This window comes from Gopherus flavomarginatus, chromosome 7 (assembly GCF_025201925.1).
Source record: "Gopherus flavomarginatus isolate rGopFla2 chromosome 7, rGopFla2.mat.asm, whole genome shotgun sequence".
Taxonomy (NCBI): Eukaryota; Metazoa; Chordata; order Testudines; family Testudinidae; genus Gopherus; species Gopherus flavomarginatus.
Genome location: NC_066623.1, coordinates 305618 through 321247, shown reverse-complemented (window position 1 = coordinate 321247; position 15630 = coordinate 305618). Strand labels below are relative to the sequence as shown.

Genomic DNA, 15630 nt, shown 5'->3' with positions numbered 1-15630 from the left:
GAGAAAAATGGTGGCTATCTTTACTGAGGTCAGCCTGTAATTTCAATCCTGTCGAAGTGATGGGAAAAATGGGCATTTTGATTAAGGCCAAAAATTGTAAGTATGGGTGGTAGAAATTGACGATCATAACAAATGCATCTAAAACTGCGAGACTTGTGATAAAATTGCAACAGTTGGCAACTCCCGGTGTTTGCTGCTGTTGGAACTAGCATAAAGAAATGTTTATCATACGTTCATAGCCCCAGGGACATCACCCATCAGTGCCACCACAGTTGTTTTGGTGCTGTAGCCTAGGCCTTGTGTACACTGGAAAGGGTTTGGCAGTAAAACTATACCATACAGCAAATGTTCCTAGTGGAGCTGCACCTTAGACTAGCAAGACTTATTTTGCTTACTGTAGTTCCTAGAACAAAGTATACGATGCCATCAGAACAACTTTTTTGATGGTATAACTATGTCTACCCTAGGCCTTTTGCCAGCACACTTAGGGTGTGTAAGGATGTGTGACTTTTTTCAAACCCCTGACATAGCTGTGCCAGCCAAGCGCAAACCTGGCCCCAGGTTGCCTGTCAGAATTTTGGGATGAAGGCTGCACTTCCCAGCCCTTGTTGCTTTGCCTGACAGAAAACTCCGAACAGCAGGAGCTCCCCAGAGCCATGTCCTTCGCATCCCTCAGAGGCGTGAGCCAAGCCACAGCAGGAGCTTCCTAGGAGAGGCCAGACTGGGTCAGACCACAGGTCCATCTAGCCCAGTGTCCTGTCTCTGACAGTGGCCAGTGCCAGGTGCCCCAGTGGGAATGAACAGAACAGGTAATCACTGAGTGATCCATCCCCCGCCGCCCATTCCCAGCTTCTGGCAAAGAGGCCAGGGATACATCCCTGCCCATCCTGGCTATTAACCAATGATGGACCTTCCTCCCTGAATTTATCTAGTTCATCTCCCAGCCCCTGCGCTGCCCAGGCGTGTCCCCTGCAGCAGCCCGAGGCAAGCTGGGCTCACGAGCAGCCGCAGTCCGCCAGGCACAAGGAAAGCGCCGCAGTGCACGCCGGGACTTGGAGGGAAGTGAGGCTGGTGAGCTGCCTGCTGGGAGCGGATCTGGCTAATACGGGGCATGCCGGGAGTAGAGGAGGAAGGGGGCGCTGATGCTAGCGCGGTGTATGCCGGGATCGGGGCGGGCCGTGCTCGCACTCAGAGGCCCAGCGCGGGGCGGCCGCTCGCTCGGTGTCTCGAGGCGGCGGCGACTGTTGGGGCGGCTCCGGAGGCTCCTACCCGGCGGGGATGGCGGATGCGGCGGCTTCCCCGGTGGGGAAGCGGCTCCTGCTGCTCCTGGCGGCCGGTCCCGGCGAGGCTGAAGCGGTGGGGCTGGAGCCGGGGCCTGCCCTGCCCTCTCGGGCTTGGCGGAGCGGCACCGTGCGAGCCATGAGCGGAGCGGTGCCCCAGGACCTGGCGGTGAGACCTGGCGGGGGAAGCCTGGGGCCTAGACGGGAGGGCTTAGGCGAGCGGGGCGGCGCTGGCAGGGGGCTCCTGGCGGGGCCTGGTCTCCTCTCCGCCTCCCCCTGGGCCTGTGCGCTGCGGGGGGGAAGGGAACAGTTGGGGCGTGTTGTCTCCCCTCCCCTCGTGGGCTGGGGCCGTTCTTCCCGCCGCGCTGGGTGATGGCTCAGGCTGTTAAACTACCCCCGCCTCGTTAACGGCCTGGGGTGTTTCACGCAGCGCCCTGTTAAGGGCATTTTGCGCCTATCCCATCCAGCGTTGCTAGGAACATTGCGGTTGTTTGGTGTATCAGCCTCTCTTAGTTTGTTTACAGCGTATGTTTCACTTTCACTGTAGTTGGGCGCTAGCTCAGTTCTGCTGGATTTGGGTCTGGCAGAAATAACTGGGAAGGTTTAACCCAAACTGTTTCTATGTGGATTAGATAAGCAAGTTTTTTTCTAAACGAGCCTTACTTTGTGGTTTTATATAATGAGGCTCTGCAGACCTGAAAGGTATTTCATTGCTGCTACTATCAAAGGGGTATCCATGTTAGTCTGGATCTGTAAAAGCAGCAAAGAGTCCTGTGGCACCTTATAGACTAACAGACATATTGGAGCGTGAGCTTTCGTGGGTGAGTACCCACTTTGTCGGATGCATCCGACGAAGTGGGTATTCACCCATGAAAGCTCATGCTCCAATATGTCTGTTAGTCTATAAGGTGCCACAGGACACTCTGCTGGTATTGCTGCTACTGTTTTCCAAAGATCATATGTAGCCTTAAATGTCACTTAACATCTTAACTTTGAAGTACAATCTGGCCACTTGAAAATAGTGTATTGTGTACCCACATGGCATTGACTTAAGACACTTGCATTGAAGTTCCCCACTCACTCTGTACATACATGTCCGTAAGTGTGAGGAGTCTGACTACAGTGGGATGGCATGGCTGAATATAGGAGTGGTTCCAATGTTTTAGTCATCTCATTTGGGTAAAAATGTGTCTATTGGTGGAGGAGTTTGGCTAATAAGTTACCTTTAAATCTACAACTGCAATATTTTTGAGAAATTAATTTAGAAATGGGAGGTTTCTGATTATCTGCTAGGGTAGCGGGAGGGGTCTATGGATTTAGGCATTGCAATACTGAGCATCGAGGTCCCTAGAAAATCACAGGAACAATTCCATGATCCACAAAGCTGAGTTAGGCTCTTAGGCATTCTGTACAATTTGTGGGAAGAGCTAGGTGCCCAAGAACACAATCCATAAAAACTATTATGCTAGGCACGGAGCCACCTGAGCTAGCCAGTTGGAGGTGCTAAGGAGCAGGGTGTCCGCTAAGCCTTACCCGTCCCTCAGAAATAGGTGCCTAAGGCCAGGTTGCAGGGAGGCACCTAGCTATTCTTGCTGATCTGTAAATGGGAAGGAACCTGCCACATGGAGTCAAGTAGGTTAGGTGCATAATGCTTTTCTTGCAGGAATGAGTTAAGCACTTACCTTTCTCCACACATGGGGAGGGAGCTGGTGGTGCCAACTATATAACTTGTACCCCAGTGGTTAGAGTACATGCCTGGGATGTGGGAGACCCAAATTCAATTATTCACCCCCTCTGCCAGAGGGGAAGAAGTGATTTGAACAGGGGTTTCTCTTCTTTCCCTGTGGCATAGAAGGAGGGAATTAAACCTGGGTGACCTAGACAAGTGCTCTAAGAACTGAGCTGGAAGTATTAAAGTGAGCAACTTCTACCACTATTATCGTTTCCTCTGGGCAGCTTTTGTATGGGACCCAATCTGTTAGGTGTGCTTAGAGGTTGCCTATCGCATCGGGCCCTGTGTGCAGGTTAGGCAGCGAGACACCTGTCTTCTTTTGGTTCATGATTTGCTCTGGGACTTCTGTAGGAGATAGGTGTCCAGATGCCTAGAGCAAGGCAGCATTGTACGTGCTCAGAGGCAAAAAGTTAGCCATTGAGGGAACTTTTACCCTGAAATCTTTGTCATTGAATCAGTTTAGGTGCCCATGAGATTCAGTGTGAGTTTTGTGGATTGCAGTGGAGCCAAAACTGGGACTTAGGTGCCTAAATACCTTTGTGGGTTGCACCCTTAGTGTCTGGGTGCATAAAACCTTGTTAAATGATAGATTTTTTGCTAGAAAGGAATTCAGGTTTGTTTATTAGCATAGGCAGCATGTTGTAGATCCCTTTCGTTTGGAAGCTTTAGACCCAATCTGAGGAAACAGAATTGTTTCTAATTCTGCAATACCAGAGACTTATTCTGCTTTCAGCTTGAGGAGTTCATACACCATACAATACCTTTATGTACTTTCTTTTGTGTGTTGTCGTCTTCTGAAGTTCACCCTAACAGAGTTGAGTGAATTTGTAGGCATGCTTCTCCTAAAAAGCATCTCTAATATTTGCATTTGACCAATTTTTGTCCACAGGTACTGGGAGCACATTTTGGAAGGCCTTTGGTAACTCAGCCCATAAGGTGAAAAATCAAACCAAAATCTGGGGACAAGTATCTTTTTCCTTCAGTGCTCTACATCATAGCACCTATGTACATCCAACTTTCTCTCCCTTTATATTTCTTCTTGTCCCCATCCCTTTGCCAGTGATGTCAGGCTTGATAATCCTTTACTCTCCTTTCATAAGTATTTATCTTCTTCCAAGCTGACTGTGGAACATCCTTCTTTAAACTGTTCAAGCTACCTCCCTTGCCGTAGTCTTTGGTGGCAGGGAATTTCTTCTTTCATATTACCTATAAAAAGTGTGAGGGATGCTAGTATACATTTAGGAACAAAGAATGTAGGCCATACTTGCATTCCAGAGGTTCTGTTTTGGGAAGCTGAGACTGAAAAAGATTTGAGGGTCATCGTGGATAATCAGTCCATTTGCCCACACCATCATACTGAGAGTTCATTTTTATCTAATGTTGACCCTAGGGTGCATAAATAGGGGAATCTCAAAAAGGAGTAGAGAGGTTATTTTAACTCTGTATTTGATACTGGTGTAACCACTGTTGTAATACTGTGTGCAGATTTGGTGCCCACAATTTAAGAAGAATGTGGTGATAAATTGGTGAGGGTTCAGTGGAGAGCCGCAAGAATGATCAGAGAATTAGAAAATATGTCTTGCAGTGATAGACTCAAGGAACTCAATCTATTTAGATTAACAAAGGTTAATGGGTGGCTTGATTACAGTCTGTAAGTACTTATCCAGAGAACAACTATTTAATAATGGGCTGTTCAGTCTAGCAGAGAAAGGTATAACATGATCCAAAAGCTGAAAGTTGAACCTAGACAAATTCAGATTGGAAATGAGGCGTAAATTTTTAACGGTGAGAGTAATTGACCATTGGAACAATTAACACTGGTCATGGTTTGACAATATTTAAATCAAGATTGGATGTTTTTCGAAGAGTTTTAAGAATTATTTTGCAGAAGTTCTATGGTCTGTGCTATGCAGGAGGTCAGACTAGATGATCACAATGGTCACTTCTGGCCATAGAATCTATGAAACTTAAATCATAGACTTTAAGGTCAGAAGGGACCATTATGATCATCTAGTCTGACCTCCTACACAACGCAGGCCGCAGAACCTCACCAAATGGTTAGCTTCCTTTTTTATTTGCTAATGTGTCCAAGTCTTACTGATTCCTCCTCCCCCCTTTTGATGCTGACTGCTCGTGTCAATTTTTGGATTGTGTGCTCTTTGGGGTAGATGCTTTTTTTTTTTTTAAATTTTTTTTTGAGGTTTCAGGCATATGTCTGGACACTTGGAAGATAAAAAAGATAACAAGTGGAATGACCTGATTTTTTCCTACTTGAATACAGTCACTGGGCATCTAGAACAGGTGCTAGGTATTTGCATTTCAGGATAAAAATAAAGCAAATGCAGATGATGTGATTTTTTTTAAGTCAGGTTCTGGACTGCGTGAGCACTGGGCCCAATATGTTAATATACAAGTTCTTCGACTGTTTCAAGTTGCTTTAATTGTAAACTAACTCTTAAGGAATGATTGCTATAGTGCATTATCTGCTCTACAGGCACATCTCCCAAAAGCAGGAACCCAGCCTTTGCTGGGAATACTTTTTAAGAGGGGAAGAGTTTCAGGGCTGTTCTTTCTGACCAATTTATGGAAGGATAGTTTTGTTACTGTATCTGTCATTGTTCTTCAGAGTTTTTGGAGGGCTGAGATTCCAACAGCTTTTTTTTTCTTTTTTCTGGTGAGGAGGATGTGACTTCTTTAAGTGATGCTGCTCTCAGCTCATGCCAGCCTTAACTTTATACAAGTTTTATACAATATTGAGTTAGTGCTTGCACCCCTATTTTAACATCCTCTTGGTGCAAGGTTTTGCCACTGAGCTTTTGGAATCTCAGAATCACTACATGGGGGAAGATTTTCACCAAGTATCCTGGTTAGCTACTGCTATCATGGTGCAATGGTGCAGCATCTGGTGGTGTAATTGTGTAGCATTTGTTTGATTTTTGTTTTGCTGGGCAACCTGCTTCCCTGCCTGCTAGCAGCCTGGTGAGTAGGAACTTTTGTGAAATCATAGCCCTTGGTATCAGCTTGCTCAAGAGTTCTGTAGGTGTTGCAGCTCTCATCCTGTTTTCCTCCATTGCCAAATCTTGCATGATTGCTTTCTCACTAGCACTTATTTATTCCAGAGCCTTGGATAATAGCATAATAGGAACTGTCACAACTAGGGACACTGTAATGGTTGGGTTGTCTACTGTGGTCGTTGCATGCACATTGTTCTTGAGAAAAGGTTCCATCATCTCTGTTTTGGAGTTTGGTTTCTCTTGCTCGGGGCTTGTGGTGATACAGGAATGAAGCCTGGTCACGCACACACTAACTTATACATAGTTACAGTTTAAACTCCCTTTCTGTTATAAAGCTAACTTTTTCCCCTGTCCTCTGACCTTGCTAAAGTTTAACCATTTTTCCTGAAAACTTGTTTCTCAAGGATACTTTTTCTGTGAAGTTTGAGGGAAATTGGACAAAGTGTTTCAGAGGGTATGTCTACACTATGGGATTATTCTGATTTTACAGAAATCGATTTTTTGGAAACAGATTGTATAAAGTCGAGTGCATGTGGCCACGCTAAGCACATTAATTTGGCGGTGTGCGTACATGTACCAAGGCTATCGTCGACTTCCAGAGCGTTGCACTGTGGGTAGCTATCCCATAGTTCCTACAGTCTCCCCTGCCCATCGGAATTCTGGGTTGAAATTCCAGAGCCTGATGGGACCAAAAATTTGTCTCGGGTGGTTATGGGTAAATGTCGTCAATCAATCCTCCCTTCATGAAAGCAATGGCAGACAGTCATTTCGCACCCTTTTCTCTGGATTGCCCTGACAGATGCCATAGCATGGCAACCATGGAGCCCATTCAGCCTTTTTTCACTGTCGCCGTATGTCTACTGGATGCTGTTGACAGATGCATTACTGCAGTGCTACACAGCAGCATCCCCTGGCCTTTTGCAAGTTAGCAAAGACGGTTACCATCCCTACTGTACCGTCTGCTGCTTTGCAAGTTGGCAATGATGGTTACCAGTCATACGGTACCATCTGCTGCTGTCATGGGTGCTTCTGGCCAGCCTTAGTGAAGTCGGTCAGGGGCACATGGACAAAAATGGGAGTGACTCCCTAGGTCATTCTCTTCAGGTTTTTTTGTCTAATGGAGAGTCAGTCCTGCCTAGAATATTGGGCAAGCCTACTAAAGAACCAGAGAGGCAAATGGCCGCTTTGGGTCAGAGCCCCAGATATCCCGCAGAAGTGATGAGCTGCATGCCATTCTAGGAGGTGCCCCTGCAACACCACCACCCGTTGCTTCTCTCCTCCCCCACCCCTCCTGGGCTACCATGGCAGTGATCCCCTCATTTGTGTGATGAAGTAATAAAGAATGCATGAATAAGAAACAACACTGACTTTATTGCAAGCAGAGATCAAAGGGGGAAGGGCAGTTGGCTTACAGTGAAGTAAAGTGAACCCCCATTCTGCCCTTGCTCAGCCTATAGCTGAAAATGGGAATCTATCACAAGGACTAGGATAGAAGCACAGGCAGGACTGAATCTCCATTTGTGTGTGGGCCTTTGGTTGACACTGGTAAAATACAAAATGTCCCAGGATATGTATGTTGGGGGACAGTTCTAAACGGCAGCTTAATTTATTTTATTTGCAGCAAAATGTAGAGGTCTAAGTATCTGATTGTGAGCCCTGGTAGCAAAGAGTAGGCTGGGGTAGGTGTGGCTGCGCGGTGCTGCTGACTGGGAGAGCAGCCTGAGGCAGAAGCCTCCAGCTGCCATGATATTCCAGGCAGGACTGAATCTCCATTAAACAAAACTTAAAGAAGAGAATGACCTGGATTCGTTCCCTTTTTTGCCCAGGTGCCCCTGGCCGACTTCACCGAGGCCACCCAGGAGCACCCATGGGATGACAATGACGGATACCAGTCATACTGTACCGTCTACTGTCCGCAAGGCAAGGCAGGGGGATGCTGCTGTGTAGCGCTGCAGCACCGCGTCTGCCAGCAGCATCCAGTAGACATACGGTGGCATTGAAAAACGGCGAGAAACAATTTTTTTCCCTTTGCTTTCAACGGTGGGGTGGGGAGGGTAGGGGCTGATGACATACCCTGAACCACTCGCAACAATGTTTTTGACCCTTCAGGCTTTGGGAGCTCAGCCTAGAATTCAAGTGGTTTTCAGAGAGTGCAGGATCTGTGGGATAGCTACAGTCATCAGCTGCACCTCCCTCCGTGAGCATCCATTTGGTTCTTTGGCTTTCTGGTATGCTTGTCTCATCTCCTTAAGTTTCACACAGCACTGTGTTGAGCCCCTGTTGTGGCCCCTGTCCATCATGGCCTTCGAGATTTTTTCAAATATTTTGGCATTTCGTCCTTTGGAACGGAGTTCTGATAGAACAGATTAATCTCCCCATACAGAGATCAGATTCAGTGTCTCCCGTACGGTGCATGCTGGAACTCTTTTTTTGATTCTAGGACTGCACGGTCACCTGTGCTGATCAGTGCTCCATGCTGGGCAAACAGGAAATTAAATTCAAAAGTTTGCGGGGCTTTTCCTGTCTACCTGGCCAGTGCATCCCAGTTCGGATTGCTGTCCAGAGTGGTCACAATGGTGCACAGTGGGATAGCTCCCGCAGGCCAATACTGTTGAATTGCGTCCACACTAACCCTAATTCGAAATAGCAATACTGATTTCAGCGCTACTTCCCCTCGTCAGGGAAGAGTATAGATATCGATATTAAGAGCCCTTTATATCGAAGTAAAGGGCTTCGTTGTGTGGATGGGTACAGGGTTAATTCGGTTAAACGCTGCTGAATTTGAGAGAAACTCGTAGTGTAGACTAGGCCAGAGATTTGCAGGTTCCCTAAGAGCTCTTCTCATTTCTGGAAAATGTGCTAACTTACTAACAGCTTCTCTCTCAAACTGCTTGCTCAAGAAATTCCAAATGTATTTTTACTGAGCTGGCCATATTGAGGAATTTATTTCACTTTTTGCTGTTGGAGGAGTGTCTAATTTAGATAAATTGAACAATAAATACTTAGTCCAGGGCATTGAAAGGGCTAGTGACAAGAGTGCTTAATTATGTCTGGCTGTAAGCAACAGCAATACATAATAAACATTTCTCCAGGTCAATCTGTGGGTCTGCTGTGGTTGTTTAACTCAAATTTAACAGCCCATCAACACTGAAAATTGTCCATATCAGCTCTTGCACATTAAAATTCATAATCTTGCACATTACAGATATTCTTAAAAAAAAATATCCGAGGCATGCTTTTTCAGAGAGTGGGCCGCATCTTAGTAACAGGATTGTCTTATGGACATCTTCCTTCTCAGTTGCTGGAATGACATGGGGCACCAACCTTTAAATGTTATGCTCTTCAACCTCGGCACGCTGTTATTCAGTGGCAGAATATTGCCCTCCAGTATGGGCTCACTCGTCTTTCACAAAAATTATTGATGTACAGCTTAATTCTGTCATGTGTATTATTTCAGGCACACTTAAATAGACTCCTCTACCATGGTTACCGGTTCTCTGCAATATTGCTCTGCCCAGTGCTTGCAGAGAGGAAAGCATAACTAAGCTTGTGACAAAATTGTGTGGTGTGCCATATCTACTGTTAAATAAAGACTTGTGTAATCCACCACATGGTCATCTGTCCTCACGTTGCCCATTGTGGTTAAGTTTACTGGGTGAGAGATTTACAATAGAGGACGCGTGGCGAGCTCTAGAGTGTGCAGAGAAAGTGACAAATAACTCTTGTGTCAGACCCCACTCAACATCAACCTGGGTTTGATTTACTGCGAATGTGATGGAGCCTTGTTCACCAGTTTTGTACTTAACATGGAATTTGTGCTGAAGCAGAATTTCAGTGGCATTTTAGAGGCAGTCCACTATGTCAGTGTGGGCAGCCACAAACCATGACACATTTTTGAGGAGTGCAAATGACTTAACCTCCTGGAGGTCTTTGTCTCTTGACCGGATTGCATACACCAAATATTTATTGTGATCATGAAACCACCATGATGGCAACTATAGAAATTAACATGAAAAATTAACATTAGAAAATTATTTAACATATTGCTCTGGGTGAGCATAACCTCACCCTTCCATTAAGATAATGGTAAGAGGCCATTAAGTTCCTTTATGGAACCAAAAAGCGGAAATAATAACAAGCCTCCACCCAAAACACAGGCACGTGTTACTTCCCAAAACAAAAGCGCATGCAAGGGATGAGGGTGGATTTGATTTTAAATCAAATTGATTTAAATCACTAGTCAGGAAGACTCAGTTTAATCATGGATTTCTACATAAAAGTGCATTCCTGTTGGTTGTTATAACCTTAATACATATTCTTCACAACTCTGAGATGTAGGTTTCATTTTTAGAAGGTACACATTATACATTTTTTAAATGATTTATTTTGAAAAGTTTTCAGATTAGTTTTACAGCAATATCAGAAAATGAATAATTGATTGCTTGGTTATTTCATTTACCAAAGGTAATTGGGGGTGAATTATCTTCTTCAATGACTTCATAAATATCTCCTATGCAACAGGTTAATCATTAATATTTGGAGGATTTTCTTGCCATGCTTTAGTAGGAGAACATCACCAGACAGACCTTTAAATTTTTATTTAACTAAAATGTTATGTAGTCTGGGTTTTTTTCTTCAACAGCAAACATAATATTTTAACAAAACAAGCATATGAATTTTTGAATTTAGTTAAACATTCAAGTTTTTTAAAATCAGGTTTGTTTTTGTTAAAATTGTTTTTAACTAAAATAGATAAATGAAATATTTGTTTTAAAAAAAACAAAAATTAAATTGACTATGTCAGCCAAAGCAGCAAAGAGTTCTGTGGCACCTTATAGACTGACAGATGTTTTGGAGCATGAGCTTTCGTGGGTGAATACCCATTTCATCAGAGTGGGTATTCACCCACGAAAGCTCATGCTCCAAAACGTCTGTTAGTCTATAAGGTGCCACAGGACTCTTTGCTGCTTTTACAGATCGAGACTACAACGGCTGCCCCTCTGATATACGTCAGCCGGATCAACATGAGAAACTTAAAACATTGGTTTCTGCAATTAACTCAGTTGTCTTCACCTTCATTTTCCTGTTTGTTCATAATCTGGAAAAGAAAATCAAGCTTTCCTGCTTTTTCAGGTCCCAAATGATTTGGAATGAATTAGTCCAAAGGAAGAAAGTATTCTTTCTACACCAGCAGAAGAAGCTACTGCTGTTAAAAGTGAGATTATCACTTCAACAGTCTCTGAATCCCAGTGTTTAACTGACTTCCTCCAGTTCACTGGTGTGACTTTCTTTAAAACATCATCAGCAAACATATATTTCTTGAATGGTTCACCCTTAGCTCTGAAGTTTATTTTAGTTTGCATTATGGAAGGATGATTGCTGGCTGTCCATGTCTTAGCCAACTCCTCTTCTTCAGCAGTTAAGGTTTGACCCTGGTACCGAGTATTGAGACTATTTGCAAGAAAATGAGCTGGAGATAGTGCTTGTTCCATTAGCTGTTTTATTGCTGATGCTGTTGAAATTTGGAAGTAACTGAATGAGATCTTAAAAAGAGAAATATGCATTTTGTTCAAGGCTACAGAAATGGGCTTCAAGGTACTCAGTATGTGTTCAACATTTCTCTTAAGCCCAATGTTGAGAACTTTGGCTTTCATAGTGCCATCTATTTTTTCACGATTTTGTTCACAAACTGTTTTCAGTTTAGGCCACTTCTTGATATAGTGCTCAAAACAGTCCACTACTGAGTTCCATCGCATGTCTTGTGAGAGAGTTAGCTCGGTTTCTCCCACTTTTTTCAGAGCAACTGCTGCAAAGTGGTTGTTACGGAAGTATTTTGCAATTTCAAGAACATTCGCCTTTATTTCTGGAACACTGAAGTCTTTGGCTAGGAGGTGCATCAAATGAGCACTGGAACTGTATGTTGTTAGCTTGGGATGCTCTTCACTCCTAAATTTCTTCTCATCTTGGATACATTTGCAGCATTGTCTGTGACCAAGCTGCATGCTAGACATTTGAATTTTTTTTCCACAGTTTGTTATAGCTTTTATTGTAAGTATTCTGCTGTGTGCTCATTTTCTGATGCATCGGTTGTTTCTGTAAGGAAGACATTCTCTTCTTCTGTTGTCACGCAAGCACATTGTGGACATTGCTCCACCTATCAAGACTCAGGTTAACAATTTCACCCTCTTGATCTTTTGCACACTGCTCAATTTCTCTTTCATACACTTTATCCAGCAATTTGCCTGCGACATCTGTTCTGCTGAGTGGACTGTATCCTGGTCTTAATGACCGAACCATGTTAATGAAGTGTGGGTTCTCAATCATGTGGAAAGGGGAGTGCGTTGCATAAACAAACTGGGCAGTTTTTTCATCAATTACCTCTTTGTAACCTGCTGGTTCTTATCACAAACTTGTCTGTGGTTGTTTCTGGATGATGGAGATCTTTTTTTTCTTTTTGCTACAGGTAATATACTGTTGCGATGTGACATGCATGATGTGACTGAAACACTGTAATTGGCAGATAACTCTGAAACTATAGAAAATGATTGTGATCTTGAAGGTGGCTAGTCCTCAGAATCCTGTATGTTGAGGATGGATTCTCTTAATTAAATAACTGCATTGACTTATTTTGTTTATTACCATACTGCTCATTTAGTATTACTCATTGCATTCACCCGCAAAACCTCATGCTCCATTACGTTTGTTAGTCTAGAAGGTGTTTATGAAATGAAAGTTTACCAACCTTAAGATCCTGCATGTTCAGACTTCTTCCTTTCATCATCTTTAACGCAGCTTCCTTGTGACTGGTAACAGCTAATTTACAAAAACAATGAGGAGTACTTGTGGCACCTTTACTTGTTACTTACAGACTAACACAGGCTACTGCTCTGAAGCTAATTTACAGACAATGGCATCTACAGTTGGGATTACGTTGTATTTATCAGCCTTAAGTTTCATCTGCTGTTTTGTTGCCCAGTCACCCTAGTTTTGTGAGATCCCTTTGCAACTCTTAATGGTCTGCTTTGGACTTAACTAAGACACTCCACCTGAATTGGCAGAGGACCCGTGGAGGTTTGTGCACCAAAAGAGGTCGCAGCCAGTAGTGAAGAAGATGGAAGCTGATCACCATGAGCTCGCAAATATAGCTCTGTATGAAATGTGTGACGGGGGAAAGGGATTCTGTTCTGGTTGGCAACATTTTTGAACAGTTAAAAAAAAAAAAGTGATAAATCTGGTTTGTAAAACAAGAAAAATTGGCACTAATGCAAAAATTAAGGGAGGCTGGTAGCGTGTGTGTGTGTGTGTGTGTAAAAATGGCTACAAAAAGTATTGTTAGAAACAAGGCTAGCCAGGAGAGTGTATGAAAGTTAGTTACCCTCCCAATTAGGGACAGGAGGGACACCAAGTTGAAGGAGCAAAGCTTGGAAATACAGGGATCCGCCCCACAAGTTTTGTTTAGGTCTGAGTGGTAAACTATAGCGGGGTTTTGGCTATTGTGTGTAATAGGGTCTATGAAATCCATGGGAGTAGAGAACACTGCCTCAAACATAAGTTACTAGAACAGACATGCTAACAAGGCTAGCAAATCAGGGATCCAAAACTGAATCACCTAATTGGTCTCAAATGGAGACAATGACTGAGGAATGTGTAGCTGTGTGGAAAATGGACCACTGGAATTCAGGCAAGAAGTCTTGATAGCAGTTATAATAGTGGATGAGTGTTTGGATTTCATTATGGCTAATTATAATAAATACCTGGAAAGGTGTACTACAGTTTCAGTCTGTGGAAATTCCCTTAAAAGTTGTAGTCGAGGTGAAAAAAATGATTTGTAAAAAATTGGTTTGTAATGAACAAGTGATCCTGCCTCCAGGAGCAGAAACCAGAACAGCAGCTACATACTGTAGTAGCTTTCCACCAAAGGGAAGATTGGGAATGGTTGAAGCCTGTTTTTGAGATCCAGGATGCTGTACGCTTAAATGAGCAGCAACAGAACAGCCTAAGAGACTTTCTGGTTAGGAATTGGGAATTGTTCTTCTGATCCAACTATGTTATAGGTTGTAGTGCACTATCCAACAGAAGATTGATTTCCTCCAGTATCAATCTATTTAGCAGCCACCTCATAGTTTATCTGTAGCAAAGGAGGAAGAGGCCTTATAGGCCATTGATGAAATGTTCAGTTATATACCTCCCTGATCCCTTCAACCAGTGCTTGGATTTCATCCACAGTTCTGATTAAGAAAAATGTAGCACCAGATTTTGTGTGAACTACTAAAAACTAAATGAAGTGACTTTTTAAAGGACTCGTATCCATTACCGTGAATGGATGATACTCTGGATGCTATAGTGGGTTCAATCTGATTTTCCACACTGGGTTTTAGAAAAGGATATTAGCAAGTTGAGCCACTTGCCAGGGAAAAGGCTGGTTTCACAGATGAACAAGGCATCTGGCAATTTAAAGTGGTGGTGTCTGGCTTGTACAGTGCCCCTGTCATATTTAAGAGGCTAGCAGAAAGGGTATTATATGGCATGCCTCTCATGGCCTGTTTGTTATATGTAGGTGAGATTCTGGTACATGCTAAAACCTTTGAATGAGAACGGATACCTTTACAAATAGTCTTTATGAAACTTAACCTAAAGAAAGTTGTTTCAAAAAGATTGACGTTACTTTGGACACACATTCAATGAGTGGGGGAATTTCCAATGACAACCAATTAAAAAAAAATGGAGCTGCACAGAACTGGCCAACTCTCCAGACACTCTCGGATACATACAATTTTGTAGTGCTCCATTCCTGTTGAAGAACAGGGATTTGCCAATATTGCACGATGGTTGCATAGGTTGTGTGAAAAAGGGGAAACCATTTCAGCGGTCAGCAGGGTGTAATTTAGCATTTTCAGAATTCAGAAAGGCTCCTGTGATTGCTCTTGTCTTAGCCTACCCTTGTTTCAAAATGTCTTTCATATTGGATATAGATGCTAGTGCTTATGGATTGGGGACAGTATTGCTATAAGAACTCAAAGGACTTGGGGTGGCTGGAAGGAAATCAGGAAGCAGAAAATTCCAAAGAGATGTGGATGGGAGTAAAACCTTTTTGGATTGCTGATGGGGAAAATATCCTGACATCTACTCTGTGTAAACATATGAATAGTTAAGATTGCATCATTTGTAACTTGTTAAATTTCTGTCTGGGATGGATTGTTTAGCATTGTTACCGTTTTAGGCTCTGTTGGGATGATGAGCGAAGTTGAGACCAAGGGTGTTATGGACTGGGCATAACCACTACCCTTAAATTAAGGGAAGTGGATGTCTACGCTGCAGCTGCTACAGTGGCGCTGCTACAGTGCTATAGCTGTGCTTTTGTAATGCCATAGTGTAGATGCTTCCTATGTCAACGGAAAGGTTTTTCTATTGATATAGGTAATCCACCTCTCTTGAGAGGCAGTAGCTAAATTGACAGAACAATCCTTCTATCAACCTAGCTAAATTTACACCAGGGTGGAGTGGGGCGGGGAGATTAGTTTGACTGAACTTTCGTGCTCAGGGTGCAAAATTTCTCAAAGTCCTGAGGTCAGTGGTTTTCAACCTCTTTTTATTTGCAAGCCCC

The 15630-nt window shown here is 43.5% G+C and overlaps 1 protein-coding gene across 2 annotated transcripts in view; it reads left to right on the top strand.

Moving 5' to 3' along the window:
• The first annotated feature begins 1203 nt into the window (after window positions 1-1203).
• Window positions 1204-15630, top strand: part of KDM3B (lysine demethylase 3B) — a 119830-nt gene continuing 105403 nt past the window's right edge. For both annotated transcript variants that reach the window (XM_050962331.1, XM_050962330.1), the window contains exon 1: window positions 1204-1449. In XM_050962331.1, coding sequence (XP_050818288.1) covers window positions 1279-1449 — 171 coding nt within the window. In that variant the 5' untranslated portion in view covers window positions 1204-1278. The remainder of the gene's footprint in view (window positions 1450-15630) is intronic.